The sequence below is a fragment of the Apis laboriosa genome, unplaced genomic scaffold, assembly GCF_014066325.1.
Source record: "Apis laboriosa isolate Shangri-la unplaced genomic scaffold, ASM1406632v1 scaffold16_cov148, whole genome shotgun sequence".
Lineage (NCBI taxonomy): Eukaryota > Metazoa > Arthropoda > Insecta > Hymenoptera > Apidae > Apis > Apis laboriosa.
In genome coordinates, this window is record NW_025222129.1 from 2,364,205 (window position 1) to 2,380,081 (window position 15,877).

General features: G+C 42.9%; 1 protein-coding gene across 6 annotated transcripts in view; it reads right to left on the reverse strand.

Moving 5' to 3' along the window:
- Window positions 1–374: 374 nt before the first annotated feature.
- LOC122711327 (chloride channel protein 2) overlaps window positions 375–15,877 on the reverse strand; it is a 26,736-nt gene continuing 11,233 nt past the window's right edge. The window contains exons 1-14 of one of the 6 annotated variants that reach the window (XM_043930008.1): window positions 10,631–11,369; window positions 10,401–10,488; window positions 4,565–4,844; window positions 4,016–4,227; window positions 3,226–3,746; window positions 2,915–3,149; window positions 2,691–2,853; window positions 2,363–2,593; window positions 1,957–2,180; window positions 1,688–1,879; window positions 1,416–1,558; window positions 1,153–1,321; window positions 820–1,047; window positions 375–726 (exon numbers count right to left, since the gene is read on the reverse strand). In XM_043930008.1, coding sequence (XP_043785943.1) covers window positions 553–726; window positions 820–1,047; window positions 1,153–1,321; window positions 1,416–1,558; window positions 1,688–1,879; window positions 1,957–2,180; window positions 2,363–2,593; window positions 2,691–2,853; window positions 2,915–3,149; window positions 3,226–3,746; window positions 4,016–4,227; window positions 4,565–4,844; window positions 10,401–10,488; window positions 10,631–10,767 — 2,997 coding nt within the window. In that variant the 5' untranslated portion in view covers window positions 10,768–11,369 and the 3' untranslated portion in view covers window positions 375–552. Of the gene's footprint in view, window positions 727–819; window positions 1,048–1,152; window positions 1,322–1,415; window positions 1,559–1,687; window positions 1,880–1,956; window positions 2,181–2,362; window positions 2,594–2,690; window positions 2,854–2,914; window positions 3,150–3,225; window positions 3,747–4,015; window positions 4,228–4,564; window positions 4,845–6,124; window positions 7,267–10,400; window positions 10,489–10,630; window positions 11,370–11,426; window positions 11,711–12,470; window positions 12,521–14,297; window positions 14,584–15,877 lie in introns of those variants that run through there. The other 5 variants (XM_043930011.1, XM_043930012.1, XM_043930013.1 and 2 more) reach the window with 5 other exon arrangements.

Genomic DNA, 15,877 nt, shown 5'->3' on the forward strand with positions numbered 1-15,877 from the left:
CGGAAAAAAAAAAAAAAAAAAGAACAAGAAAACTCGACAGACCCTGATACGATATTTCGTGGTAACGAGAGCTCCCTTCTGCGCGCAAAGGAAAATCACAAGCAACATGCCAAATTTGTTTACCAATTTCCAAGTTTTTTAACACACGTTAAAAAAAAAATGCGCGTCACATGATAAGAAGAAACGATTCGTTCTGCAAGATAATCTTGTCCTGAGATTAAGTACGAGAGATATTTGAAAGCGATCGTAATTATAAGCGGTTAAAAAAAAAAAAGAGTGTATGACTTGTTGCTCGAGCTTCGCAGGGAGTGTTCTATGTTTTCTCTCTCTTATTATCTATTATAAGAGGAAAGGAATATTTAATCAATAAAAAAGAAAAGAAAAACACGTCTCTCGTTCGGGTCATATTGCCAATTCTGACAATATAACTATCACATTTTTGCTTCTACGTATCTCCCTTCCTTGCCCATCTCTCATTTCCCTCCTTTCTCTTCTCTCTCTCTCTCTCTCTCTCTCTCTCTCTCTCTCTCTCTCTCTCTCTCTCACTTTCACTCAGACTTTTTCGACTTTCTCGCAATCAACGGAAGCAATAGAGTTCATCGTGCTGACATTCTTGCTTTCCGTGTCCGTTTCGCTCTTGGCTATGCTCGACGTGGATACGCCTATGTGGGATTCACAATGCATGGGCAAGATTCCAGCGTTGGCGTCCTCTATCGCTTTCCTCAGCTGACGAACAAACGAAAAAAAAAAGAAAAAAAAGAAATAAATTTGCAGACAGTACAGTACAGAAGAGGTGTCTCTTCGAGAATAAGAACAAACCTCTTTCAATCCTACAACCCCGACCAGCCTCCCGATAGCCGTCACGTAAGCGTGATTCACCCCCACCATGCTGAACAGACTGTGAACCTTCAACAAAGATGTTCGCTCGACCAATTGGAAGGGTGCTGGATCGATGTGACACCTCGAGAAATCCACCTCCAACGACATTTCGCTTTCCTCCCATCGTTTCTGATCCTCTGCCGACATGTCTATCACCCTCTCGCGAGGCTGATCAACAAATTATATTTATATTTCTACTCTGCGTTACGAATTAGAAAGGAATATATAAATTATAAATTATAAATTAAGTTATAAATTAAATTAACCGCGCACCAGTTGTACTTTCTTCGAGGTGGCAGGACTTGGAGCCAGCATCGGAGTGTGCGGCGGCACCTCTTGACTGTCACGCCTGACACCAGCACCGGCTCCTATCTCTGGATCTGGATCCACGTCTTGCAAAGTGGCTGACTTGCGGAAGATCGCCTCGAAGGCAAGACGGATCCTGAGATTGAAAACGACGAGATATATATATATATATATATCTTTTCTCTGTATCAAATTTGAAGAATTGTTTAGAATGTAAAATTTCTTTTTACCTGCTCTCCGCACCGGTCACAGTGGTGTAAGGAGTAGCAGCAGGGCTCACCAACGGGCTGAATCCTTTCAACGTGAAGGAATTGGTCTTCTTCAAGATCGATTTCTTCGGTTGCGAGCCAAATATCGGGGAATGGTAGGTGTGCTGGAAGAGAGAGAAAGAGAGGGAGAGAGTCGTGTAAACGACGAAGCGAGAGGAAACAAGATGTCGTACCACCATCGCGCTTACTTAATTGGATAAATGTTCATAATTGTGCTCATTTACGTGACTCACGTGATCAGAAGCGGCACCGTTGTTTGGAGACATCGTTAAATCGTTAGCACTTTGCCTCTGCATCTTGAGAATATCCGGAGCAGGGATCACTTCGAACCTGGACGGTCGCCTCGTCCTCTCCTGATCCCTCAATTGTCGTTCCATTTCCTCCCGCGCCCTCTCTTCGGCCTCCTTGTGCCACTTTTGTGCCACCTGAAAGAAAATTCGATAATCGATAACATCGATAAGGGAGGAAATTTGCAACGATCGAGTAGAGTAGGAGAGAGCACCTGCAACCTCCTTTCGCGGCCTATGTGCTTCTCGATCAGCTTGATTAACTCCAATCTCTGGATAGATCCAAGCAGGATCATCGAGTCGGGATTGTCGACCAGGGGAAAACCGCGAAGCTTGCGGTTTTCCTTTAAAATTTCTTTCAACCTCTGATACGAGATTCCATGCCAGATATACTTTACGTCACGAACCATAAAATCTTCCACGTACACGTTGTACATTCCTGCAACATACGCACGATTCTCGCGTAACAATTTTTATTTCCCAAATCGATCGACGTGTATTCCGAAGCGTGTTCGTCATTGTACCTACCTTATTGAAACTTCCTTTGGGAGAAACTCGTTAAAAGTAACGAAAGAAAAGTTTAGAAATCGAGATCGAAATTATCAAGATATACGGATTTACCTGAACTGGATGGCAATAAGTCTGGAAGATAGGGCAGCTTCTTGATCAAAATGATACTGTCGTATATGCTGGGCTGAAGAAGGGCGGCAATGGCGTTGCTGATCAACACGGCGATCATGATTGGGACGATGTGAGTGATCTGACCGGTCATCTCGAACACGATAACGCTCACGGATATCGTATGGGTCACAGCACCGGAAAATGCAGCTGCCCCAACGGTAGCGTAGCCTCCTGAAAAAACGATTTTCTTCGATCGAGTTCTGGAGAGAAAGAAAGAGAGAGAGAAAGGGTGGGAGAATAATAATTTCGAATCGATTGGAGAGATCACCTGGTACGATAGGCGTTATGATACCGCCGTAACGAACGCCGTTGGGAAACCACAGAGCCATGGCTTCGCCCATTGCTCTGCCAAGAGCGGCGCCAATCTTGAACACGGGGATGAAAATTCCCGATGGCACGGGAACCGTGGAGCTTATGATCGAGAAGATGAACTGGAAGCAAAATTTTCACTCTTCCCTTCTTTCGAAAATATTTTTTCCTATTTATATTTACCGTGAACGCAACGAAACCGATCAAACCGATGAACACGTCGGTATACACGGTGGACCAATGCTTCACTATGTTCATTTCTTCAACCCCCAACTCTTGCTTGGTCCAAGTGAAATTGGTGAACAAACCGTACACTTGATCGTGAGTATTCAAATCACCGGCCATGAACTGGCCTAGTCCCAGGGGGAATGAAACGGACGAGACGAGCAAGGAGACGATTCCAGGGTACAAGAAGCGACTGGAATAATAATAACAATAAAATTTTTCAATTTTTACGATCCTCCCGCGAACAATCGTGCTCCTCTAACACTCACTTTTTCTGCAGAAAGCTGTTCATACTTTTGTTCTTCCTCATGAAGATCACGTATTGCCTGTGCAGCCAGACGTAGAAAGCGCCCCCTATACCGCTTCCGACCCCGATCAACGCGAACACGAACAACTCTTGGGGGTCGAAGGGGAAGTCCATGGTGAAATTGGTCGCGAACATCGCCGTGATCGTTTCCTCTCGTTGGAACCAGATAGCGAGCAGACGGAACATGGTTGCTCCGCAAACAGCCGCGAAGAACCCCCTCCAATAATTTCTCACCGCGAAATACACCGTGGTTACCTCGATGCTGAACAGGACGCCGCCGATAGGGGCCGCGAAACAGGCTGCCACCCCTACGGCGCACGCCGCGGCGAGCATCTCGCAGTTCCTGCTCTCGTTCTCGTAGATCCCTTGGAAACTCGTCACCAATTTGGACAAAAGGGTGGCCACTATGCTCGCGATGTGCACGAATGGACCTTCCTTGCCCAGCGGCAGACCGGAGCCCAGGGTCGCGGTCAGACCTATCACCTGTTAGACATTACGCTGGCTCTACACCGATGCTCGAAAACACGCAGAGCGGAGGATTTCGAATATCGGAAATTGGATTTCGAAAATCGCTTTTTTCTTCTCGAGAGCGCAAGCTCGCGGATCGAGTTTTTTCTTTTTTTTTCTTTTTTTTTTTTTTTTTTTTTTTTTAATTTATTAACCGCGGTTATAATAACGATCGAGAATCGGAAGGGGAGGAGAAAATTGATACCGGTCTGAAGAAGAAGAAGAAATCAAGTCTGGTTTCTAACCTTCGCTACGAGCGTACGAAAGGTGAGATACTCCTTCAAGGCCACCCCACGTAGGATCGTTTTCATCTCCGGAATGCCGGATCCTATGCTCTGCGGTGCAACGATGTGCACGAAGCCGGCGCTGAAGAGGATCAGGCAAACCGGCAAGGACACCCAGGCGAGATATTGAAGCGCCGGATGGTGCGTCAGATCCTGATAAAGCCATATCCTGGCTGGTGGAACAAGCGATACGGTTAACTCAAGGATCTCGTCTTGTCCCCCGCGCGAAATGGATTACGAGCGTTTGGATTAATGGCGTGGAAAATTGCGAAACCTTGGAACGAAGATTGAATTTTGAGAAGGAGGGAGGGGGGAGAAGAAGAAAAGATCAACTTCGAAACGCGAAAAATTATCGTACAACTATGGAGAGAAGAAAAAAAAAAAAAAAAAAAAAAAAAAAGAAAGAAAGAAAAGAATTAATGGGAAAAATTAATTGGAAATAAATATTCTTTCTTTATTCTATATATATTAGGAAATTAGAAATTATGGATTACTTGTTATCAAACTGACCGTTGTTACACATAGAAATGCCACGGTCCATGGCATAACTGATGAGCGCCATAATTATTCCAAGGAGGGCCAAGAACACCCAATCCTCCCCTAACCTAGCTCCCGTGTGCTTCCACGCGAAAGCCAATAACGCGATCAACTTCCTGCAAAGGGGTCCTCTTCTCGACTTCCGCAGATCCTCCTCCCTGCTTTCGTATTTCCGCCGTGTTTTCTCGTACTTGAGCTTCCGTGCCTCTTCTTTTGCGTATTCACCCAGATCCTTCGTGTAGCGACCATACATCTAAACGCAGCACCATTTTTCATCGACTATTCTTCCCCGCCTTTCTCATTTTTTTTTTTTTTTTAAACATTCGGAGAAAACACGATATATATATATATATATTCTTTCTTTTCGATTCGATATGAAACAAAATTTATCAAGTGAAATACGTATGGAATATTGCATGAATAACAATTTTAGATTATCGTCAATTATTCGATCGAACGAATTACGCGCCAGAATTAATTTTCTGGATATTTCGAAATCGTTGAAGAAGTTCGTGGCTCTCGTCTATTCGAGGAAATTTCTTCCTTGGAAATTGATTTCACGATCGATCCGAATTGTTTAAACGAATTCGATCAACGAAATGATCCGATTGCCCTTGATCGATCGTTTCTCTCCGAAATCACTGTTTTTCATCTAACCAATCGATCTCGCATTCCATTTTCTAACGAGTTCAGACAAAGCCGAGAATCGATCTCGTTCGTGATTTATCTGACCACGTTAGAACCACCGCTCTTTACGTGCATTATCATGCAGTCGCAGCAAAAATCTCTCACTCTGCTCACTCGTGGATTAATAAAATTGCAAATTTCGTGCGCAAGCTGATTTTTCGTTTAGAAATAAAAAAAAAAAAAGAAAAAAAGGACGATCGCTCGAGTGTCACAGAAAAAATATGAAAAACGACTTTCAAAAGGTATTATCAATATGCACGAAAAGAAAAATAAATATTCATCGTTGATAATTGTTGCACGTGAACAACGCGATTACTAACAATAATAATAAATATCAGAGATAACGGAATTATGCGAAATTTTAATTAGAACAGAAATAAACGCAAACGTGAACGATATTAACGTGTTACGCCGTTGAAAGCAAAAAAAAAAAAGAAAAGAAAAGAATAAAAAAATCGATTAATCGATCAATCGTAAGTTACAACTTACTACGTGACGCGAGACTAAGGGCATATTATTATACTCGGACTCCAACTCTCGAAACGAAGATAATCCGAAGAAAGCAGCGCGGATTACAGTGACAAGTGAATCGCGAATCTCGTCTCAAACTAGGCAACAATGAGCAAACAATTTGAGAGCATCGCGAGCACGAGATTACGGGGGTTCGATGACTTTGATTAGCGATTCGAGAGTACACAAGAGCGTATCGATTGTTATATCGATACGTTTGGAAAACAAGCGGGGAAATATGGAAAGAGAGAGAAAAGAAAAAAAAAAAAGAAAATAGAAAGAAAACGTTGGATCGAATCTCTTCGGACGGAAAAATCTCTCGTTATTCTCACTTACGAGATACTCATCGTTACAGACGAAATAGGCTCTGTTCAGAACGAAAGCCGGCATGAAAATTGGATGAAAGATCGTTTCGAAGTTGTCCTGAAAAGCCGAAATTCTTCCCGCGGGATCGGCCGATTAAGTCACGGACGAGGCATTCTTCGAGTACGGGAAAGATTTACGGGTCACCGTCGGCCTATCGCACATTTTCCCTCCCCCTCCCCCCTCCCGCACTCGATCGAAACGAGTTCGACCGTCCAGTCTCCCTTGTCGTCTCCTCCTCAACTCGAATAATCACCGATTTTAATTCATCGAATTGCGAAAAAATTGTCGCAATTGTGTCGCCAACTATCGCCGTAATCAGCTCACAGTTTTGCCTCTTGGCAAACAATGAATATCGGATATTTCTGTCGACGAGGGTTTACCGCAAACTGTCCATTACGTTTTTTTTTATTGTTTTTCCGCTTTAACGATTGTCAGGGTCTATTTGTTACATCACGAGACGTTTAATCGAAATAACGCGGACCAAGGTTTCCTCACAGAGATTTAATTCTGTCGTTTGCAGAATTTAGTAAAATTTCACAGTATGGCCGTTAATTATATATTGCAACCTTCGCGCGAGTCATCCGCCATCCGTTACTATTGTTTTCCTTCCACTTTGGCGAGTGCCAGGATCCATTTGTTAAACCGAGAGTCAACAGATGAGTCAAAACGACTCGCAGACGGATTACCAAAAAAAGACCTCCGCGTCTACGATTTCTGCTTCACTCCCTCCCCTTTCAATTCGTACGTCTTACGAAGAAACGTATCCCGAACGTTCCCTTCGTATCATCCGTTCGCTCCCCGAATATTCCTCGTTCACCATCTCCCCACCTATCCCTGATCCCGATACGAACTCAACTTTTCTACAAAAACTTTATATACCCGTCCTACGATGATACACCTTCTTTCTTAAAAAACTTAACTCGTTAAGTTCCCCGATTGAGAAGGTGCACGCGAATTTGCAGACGAACGACAACTGAACGACGCCGTTTTCCCTTCCCTTCCTTTCAATCTCGAGCCGCGATATTTGTTGAAATTTGGCAACGGTCAAAATCCTTATTTTTAGCGGTGCCCACCATCGGTCAACGACGATCCACTCCATTGTCTGTCATCATCGATTAAAAAACGAAACGACCCCCGTTCGCCCGATTTTCCCTGAAAACCTAGCATTGAGAAATTATACACCGAACGAATTATTATCGATCGAAAACGCGGATCTCGTTCCCCCCTTCCCCCTCCCCTCTCCTCCCTCGAGCGAAGAGCGCGCATTTCGCAATCGTCGAATACCACACTCGAACTCGTCTCTATCCGTCGTGTTTATCGAACGCGGAGAGCTTTGGAAACCTCTTTGGACCGCGAAAACCGGACAGAAATAACCGGCAAATTCGCTATTCGGTTTACTACGAATTCTACGATTACGTGTAGTGGTCGTTACTACTTGGACGCACGCGTTATTGCACATAGTCGATCCGCCGGATAACGTACGCGCGAGCCAACGCTCGAGCAGCTTTTTCGAGTGAGAGCAAGGGTGTGCGAGTTGAGCAAGGGAAGGAAGGGTGTGTAACGAGAATTCAGACCGATTCTTCTAGATGCTATTGGAATATATTGGAGGAGTCTCGGGTTTTTTCTTTTTTTTCTTTTTTTCTTTTATTTTCCACAGAAGATAGACAGAGGTGTACGCGAAATAGGGGGAGAATTGAAATATAGTAGAGGAGATCCGAAGCTGGATTCGACGACGACGACGACGACGACGACCACGCTCCACTGGGCAGTCGGCCGCTAACCCAATTTTATTAATTGGTCGTAATCAATTTACGATTAACGGCCTAATTTCTTCGGATATAAACAGCAGGTGGGAACGATGGAAAGGTAGGGAAGTTGAAGAGACGTATTTTTCGTTGTTATCACCGCTTTCTTACCGATCGGATTTCACTTCATCTTTTTCTCTTTTTTTTTTTTTTTAGGGTCATGGCACCTGTTCGCGTTTGTTGCTAAATTATCTTTGAACCGCCTTGGAGCGTGTCGCCGTGTAATTTTAGAATCTAATTTTGAGACGCGCAATTACAATTTACTCTAATTCTTATTTTTAGATCTCTATCGGCGTTCCACGATCGTTACACACGCGTTCGTTCCTCGCGTTTCGCGATGAATCGCGCGAATTTTTTCCCTTTGTCGGGGAATTAATATAATTAATATAACAGAACTAAACTCGACAATTCTTCGAAAGTAACCGCTCCGAGACGAAGTAGATAAACGCCCCCGCTTGCATTTCCTATGTGACACATTTCCAAAGCACGCGCTCGATATTCCTCCTGTCTAACGAACACGACATTATTACAAACGCGTCGATTATGATTTTTAAATTTTACTTCTAAAACCGACTCGACTTTAAAATTAACTTAATTAATTCTATCCTATCTGCTTCGTAGAATTAAAATTCAAATTCAAATCCGTAATAAAAAATATTCAACTAAACAAAACTCGTAGAAATATCTATCTAATCTATCGACATTTTCTTCGAGGGAAGAAAACGAAATTTTGATAAATTCAAAAAATTATTCGCGGGAGAAAAGATTTCGGCAGAAGAGATGGCGGAAAAATGGAGTGCGGCATAGCGATGCAGACGCTGCACCCGGAAACGGTGCATCTGCATATCGGAGGCGCGATATACGTGTATGCGTGCACACGTATCGGGATGCTGGTGTCTGTACGCGTGTCGAATCGAAGCTGCATGTCACGTGAGGGGGATCAGCATGCTGGTCACGCGTGTCGTATAAACGTAACGAGTCCTTAAGCGTTCATTCATGCAGATAAAGGCATTGTTTAGAAAGGCGTCGCTGCAATGGTCGGCGTACCCTTTTCCGTTTGTTGGATACCGTTGGGAATTGAAACGCGTTTACGCGAGATCATCAGAATTTCCCGCGGATTGGGATTCGAAAAAAAAAGAAAAAAAAAAAAAAGAAACATGGAAACAAAATCGACGAGGAATAATTTTGGAATAAGTTAAATATCCATCTAACGTCGGATTAGATCCAAATATTTGTAGAAGAATTTTCTATCATGAAAATTGTACGTGCACGTCTTTCTTCCGTTCGTATTATAAACGTAACGATGCAACGTGTAGATGTATATATCTGTCGACGAGCATCGAAAACATTTCTTTTTTCTTTTATCATTATTATTATTATTACTTTCGTTATCAAAAAATATCCCTAAAAGAAAAAGAAAAAAAAGAAAAAAAGAAATAGACAAAAGATGCATCGTCCGTCTTGAAAGTCGCAAGTTCGCGGCTCGATTGCGCTCGATCGTTCCGATCCCTCGATGCGGAATTTCGTGTCAAGGTCAGTCCACGTGTGCCGCGTGAGTCTGACATTTCATTGACATTTGTGCGAAACCCGTTTCGTTTCGTTTCGTTTCGTTTCGTTTCGTTTCGTTTCGCGATACGCGCGGCAAATTTGTCGGATATTTCGGATCACGTGACTTTTCCGGACATCGCGGCAGATATAGCGCCAGAGCTTCCAGTTGCAAGAAGCTCTCGGTCTCGTTCGATATCGGAGGAGAGGATGCCGACACGGATCGTGACCCGTCGTATTGCGAACGTTCGTTTCAAATACGTTACCTCTCCTGCCCGCTTGGCAACCGTTCAAAGGTCGCCTCGCGTTACCGTCCTCGCGTAAGAATTCGTGGAAAAGGGGGAGAGAGAGAGAAAAAAAAAAAAAAAAAGAAAAGGAAAAATTCGAGGTAGATCGAGGTAGCGGTAGCTTTTGATCGAGCTCTTTGATCTTAATCTTGACATCGATCGTGAATTTGAATTGACCGTTAAAGTTTCGAGCAAACGCGAACATAAGAAGGGGGAGAGGGGGATCGTAAGGAGAATTATAGATCGTAGAAACGATAAAATGGCGAATGTATCGGCAGTTGATCCGATGTATTGGCAGGCGACTAAATCGTCTGGGTCTCGTCTGGGTAGCGGCGCGATTTAATTATAAATCTGTCCTGGTTCAACGGCATTTGTTCCAACTGTATCGTTGGATCATATCCGGATAGATTTCGGGTAGAATTTCGGGCGAATTTCCATGGAAGCGACGGTCGAGGGAAGGAATTCGAATGCGAAGCTCCTCTCTCTCTCTCTCTCTCTCTCTCTCTTTCTCTTCTCCTCCTGCACGCATGCACGAGAAGAGAATCTGCGTCTCACACAAGATGCGATGATAATCGCATGCGATTCAAACGAAACGGAAACTTTGCTTACGATAGTGTTAATGTAATCGAAGGGATCGAAATCCTGTTGCTCCTCGTCCGCGTTCGGCGGAGGGCACGGGTAAAAAGCTTGCGAAGGCCTGAACGGGGGCCAGGGAGGAGAAAAAAAAAACAAAAAAAGAAAGAAAGAAAATATCCCAATTAGAGAGGAAAGAGAAATATTTTTCGCGTTGAAAAATTTGAAAACAGTTTTGCCAAAACTTTCTCGCGAAAGGAATGTACCTGTGCGGCCTGTTTCGACGATTCGCCATCAGCCTGCTGAATTCCTCCCATTCCCTGTCCACTTCCTCCTCGCCACCGTCCGGATGGTAGTGAAGGGCCTCCTCCAGGAGTTCCTTCTTGGTCGCTTGACTCGCCATTGTTCGACTTGGTTGCTTGGGAACTTGGCGATTAATTCCGACCGAGAGAGAACTTGCTATCGTCGCGGCTCGATAATGCTATCAGTCGCTATAAATTCCTGTCGCTCAAAATGCGGCTTCGAGCATGGGATTCCTCGTTGTTGAAGGATTACGTAATAACCGCGGAATGGAAATTGCGAAGATCATCCTCGAAATCGCGGCGACGTTTCCCCCTTCGATTTTTCTCTTCTTAAAAACGGCACGATTCCGGCCCGTCGATCGATAACGGAGAGCGTTCGCGCCAAGGAATCATCGTATCCCTCTCCTCTCCTGTAGGACAGATATTCGTCGGAAGGAAAGATATTCGCGAAAAGAAGAACGGTGGCTCGTGCGTGGACAGCCACCGTCGTCCATAGAGGATCTTCGATCGATATTTCGTTGGAATGGAGAGATAAGTTGAGTTTCTCCTCTCTCTCTCTCTCTCTCTCCCTGTTTTTGGAGAAATGCTTTCTCCAAAGAGTACGTCGAGCGTATTGACACTGACACTGACACTGCGCGGGGAGGATGGAAAAATTGGGGAAAAAAGCCGCGTTGAAAGCAATTGAATCCGTAGGCCGGACCGTCGCACACGAAGCAAATGAGTCACACTGACAATGAGAAGAGAGAAGCACCGTGCGGACCTGAGATGGGAGGGCCTGAGCTGGTGGTCCAATTTACAGACTCATTAGCCTCGCTCCGACTGTTGTCGACGTCGTCGCTCGCGATTGTCCCCCGCGATATATCGCCGCTGTCTATTGCCGCGGACACCTCTGCGAGTGTTGCTACGGGGACACTCGCGATCGCCATTTTTATGTACTCGCTTTCGAAAATCGTTCCAATCATCGTGTTCACAGATCAAAGAGAGAGAGAGAGAGAAAGATTCTTATTCGAAATTCGCGTATTTCGAAAGCGAGCTTTCTTCATTCCTTCCCTCCCCTCCCTTTTTTTTTATCTCCACGATCCATCGAGCTCTAAAAAAACGAAATTGAACGGAGATGTGACAACAATTCGATCGTACATGTTCGACCAATCATGGAGGAGGGATAATCGAATTTTTCTTTTTTTTTTTTTTTTCACGTCTCGAGGAAAGGGAAAATGGAAATTTCGTGGCGCGGAGAGAGAGAGAGAGAGAGAAAGAGAGAGAGAGAACGAAAAATCGAGGAGGGATTAGAGACGATTAGTTTTTTTTTTTTCATCGTCGGGACGAGGAAAAAGTCGAAAGTCTTAGTCTCGGTGGTATTTCTAGTAGCGACTGTACGGTAGCCGTATACGGCAATTGGCCACTTCCCTCGACGAGGGCTCGTAGGAAGCTGCCTTCAAAGTCACCAGTTATCATTGATCAAAATTACCACGTAATTTGATGAATGGCTGTCTTATCCGATGCCGGCACCAACGAACTCCGATCGATGACTCTCTCTCTCTCTCTCTTTCTCTTCTCTTGTGCTTTGCACACACACACATATACACACATACACACCTTCTCTCCTTCTGAGATCCGATACTTTCGTCGCACGCAAATTGAATTTTTCGATTACGAGAAATAAATAAATAAATTTATAATTAATATATATATAATCGGAGAAAAAATACAGCGAAATTACTTTTTCTTTCTTTTTTCTCTTTCTTTAAAATTAATTCGCATCGGGCTGTTGTTTCAATAGTTTTTGAAGGAAATTAACACGTACCTTTCACTGCGAAAAAGTCGAGCTTAAGGATTTTTCAACGGATACGGATGATGAACGATTAACGGAGCACGGTAGAAAATTGTTCGTATTTATCGCCCTGGCTACGTTGCTCGGTTATGAACACATCGAGCCGTAAATTCGTGTGTTTATCCTCGAAAAGCAAAGAGATAGCAGATAATGGACCGGAAAAGGATTGCCGACTCGGTAAATTTGTCTAGACGAAGGAGCGTGTCAACATCGAGTAGCAATTATTGAACTCGCCGCGAAAAACTGTACATCTGCACGGCTATTTAATCCTTTCCCCCAACGATTTTTCATGTTTTTGTCGATCAGAGAGAGAGAGAGAGACAGAGAGAGAGAGTCGAATCCGAAGAGCTAAATCAAAAGGGATCGTACTCTGATCGTATTTCAATTTATTATTCGTATCGAAATAGGATTGTTTGCGTTTCGTTTTATTCGCGAGTTCTCGAGAATAAGAAACGCGGGGAATCGCGGAATATTTTATTTTTAGAAATGAAGAATATAGCGAACAACAGTCGCGTTCACGGTGAAATTACAGTTTCAATATTCCATCCATGGAAGATGAATTATCACGTCGCTGTTAAATCGAATCGTGCGTTGGATCGCGTAAGATTTTTGTAAAAAAAAAAAAAAAAAAAAAAAAGAAAAGAAAAAAATATGTTTAATCGACGCTAACGTATCGATTAAACACAAAAAGAGAGAGAGAGAGAGAAACGTGCGCGAAAACTTTCCAAGATCTGGAATTCTTGGCCAAGTTGAGGAAAAAAATAAAATATATATATATATAATACCGATATCGAGGCAATAATTGAGCGAAGGTCGAAAAGATGTAGATTTAAGTAGATGAATCTTCTTTTGGAGCGGGAGATTAATAGGACAATGGTAGCTAGATTCTAAAGATAACAAATTGCTGGAAGTGAATATCAAACGAAGCCACTTAACAAACCACTTACGTCAAACGGCAAAAATTCTAAGAATAGATAATGTTGACACATTATGCTACCATATATCATGGTATAACGTGTATTACGTAACAATCGCTTCGAGTAAATAAACAAATGAAACAAGCGTGAAACATAAATAAACACGAAATAATGATCGAAGAAAGAAAGGAAGAAAAAGAAAAAATAAAATAAAATAATTGAACAAAAACGAGGGAAATAATTTTTTCTAATATTTACCAATTTCGAGTATCACCATTACACATTGCACGGACAGATATTAATTTAATTGTTTTAATTGTTCGGTTGCCTCTTAAAAAGACCATTTTCATAGCAGAAAGGACAAACAAAGTCCATTGTTACGTCGTGCTGCTCATAATTCAGCAAGACATTTTTAATCCTCTCCGTGAAAATTATCATCCTTATTCCCTCTTTTGTTTCCCTCCTCCGTGGATCCGGTCCGACTCTATTCTCCGACTTTTCATTAGCATTTAAAAAACAAAACTGTTTTGTTCTTTAAAAATTCATCGTCGACAAATTTATAATAACTAGATAATTCGTCCGTCCGCGAAAACTCGACTCCCACTTTGGAAAATATTCGAATAATAACATCTCCCGTGTTCTTTAACGTCAAACGTTATTACCTTTTAAATCGACGATAAAAAGAAAAAGAAAAACACGAATAAACGGAAAATCGAATCGAATCATCGATAGATCCGCGGAAGAATTAGTCGAGATCCATCGTGAATTAAAAGAGCGGTGGACGAGTGCCACCACGGATGTCCCATGGGTTCACGACCCCATGCCGGCATATTAGAGCGCTGAATTAGTTAATGCCAGTCACATGGCCGAGCAACGAAATTACCTTCTCGTGATGATGCGTCAACACTGCATACGACACAATCGCATTTTCGACAAGATCGTCCGTCCAATCGTTTCTTCCTGTTCAACCCTTCCTCCTCCGGCCTTTCTTCCTCGAATTCTCCCTTCCTTCCTTCCTTCCTTCCTTCCTTCCTTCTTTCCTCTTCCTGCGGGATAAATTTTCCCACCGGACAGATTTCAACTTCGCGGAGGAAGGAGAAAGATCGAGCAATTGTGTAACAATTCTGCGCGTTGTAAATAAGGTCTAGGACGAGGTGGTGCGGTGTAACCTGATCGAATCGTACGATAGACGCAAGATAAAGACTTGATCCAACCGAGATAACGTCTAATTAAATATTTCTAGGACAATGAGAGAGATTAACCGGCTCGTAAAAATATATTCGCGTATCTTGAAAATAATAGGCGCAATGTGAATCATCACCAGTACCAGATTTATTATACTCTTCTTATCGCGTTATTTTCTCTCCTGTGTCACTCCGTGTTCACAATCGTGAACCGTGTTTTTTCCCCGCTCCTATATTCCTATATGCTGGGGGGAGGGAGGGGAAAAAAACCCTTCGCGCGTGTTATCGTTAGAAAATAAGAGAGAGAGAGAGAGAGAGAAAAGTAAGATAGCCGGAGCACGCTTTTGCGACCTGCTCGATAACGTGGCAATAAACAAAGCGTTTCGATAACTTTTGAACCCTTAGCGACGCTCATCTGTCGCGATGTACTCCGCGAAAACACTCTTTCGTTCTCTTTTCGTTTATTTTTCTATTCCCGTATATCGATTGCAAAATAATAATGGCGTATCCTCGAGCGATATCCCCGTTTATCCGTTGATCTTTCCTTTTTTTCTTTTTTTTTTTCTTTTTGGCGCCATCATTTCGCCAATGATCCGCGATACGTGTAGGGAAATTAAATAGAGAGTTGCAGTTTATATTATACGCGGAATGATGAAATTTCTATTCGACATTTCTATGCAAAAGGCGAACGCGGTGCGCCATAAACGAACGATAGACGGGATGGAATACAAAATCGACGATTATCTCTCAGTCGAGGTCCGTTTTAATCTATTTTCTAGTGTCTATCCTATCAAGGATTACTATTATTATTTGATCGGAGATCAAATCTTTTACCTTTTCTTTTTTTTTTTTTTCTTTTTATACTACGATGAAAAAGCATACGCGCGAAGAGAAGCGATCCGATCATCGGAAGAATGGCTCTGTTTTCATCCGCGTTATTACCAGAAGAATTTTTTTTTTTTTTCCTAGAATTTATCTTGAAGGAATCAATTACGTTCGTGCGTTCCCCTTTTCCGAATAAAAAACAGCAACGATAACGAAGGAATCGAGGCAGACTTTAAGTCTGCGAGTCTTCCCCGATAACCCTGTTTACCGCGCTCTCAGGCAGAAAGAATCGACCATTTCTGATATTACCAACTTTTATTTACTTTCGATGGAAATAATTACTGCGTAGAAAAATTACTGTTGATCGAGCTTCGCTTCGAGACGGAAAAAAGGAGAGAGCAAGAGAGAGAGAGAGAGAGAGAGAGAGAGAGAGAGAGAGAGAGAGAGAGAGAGA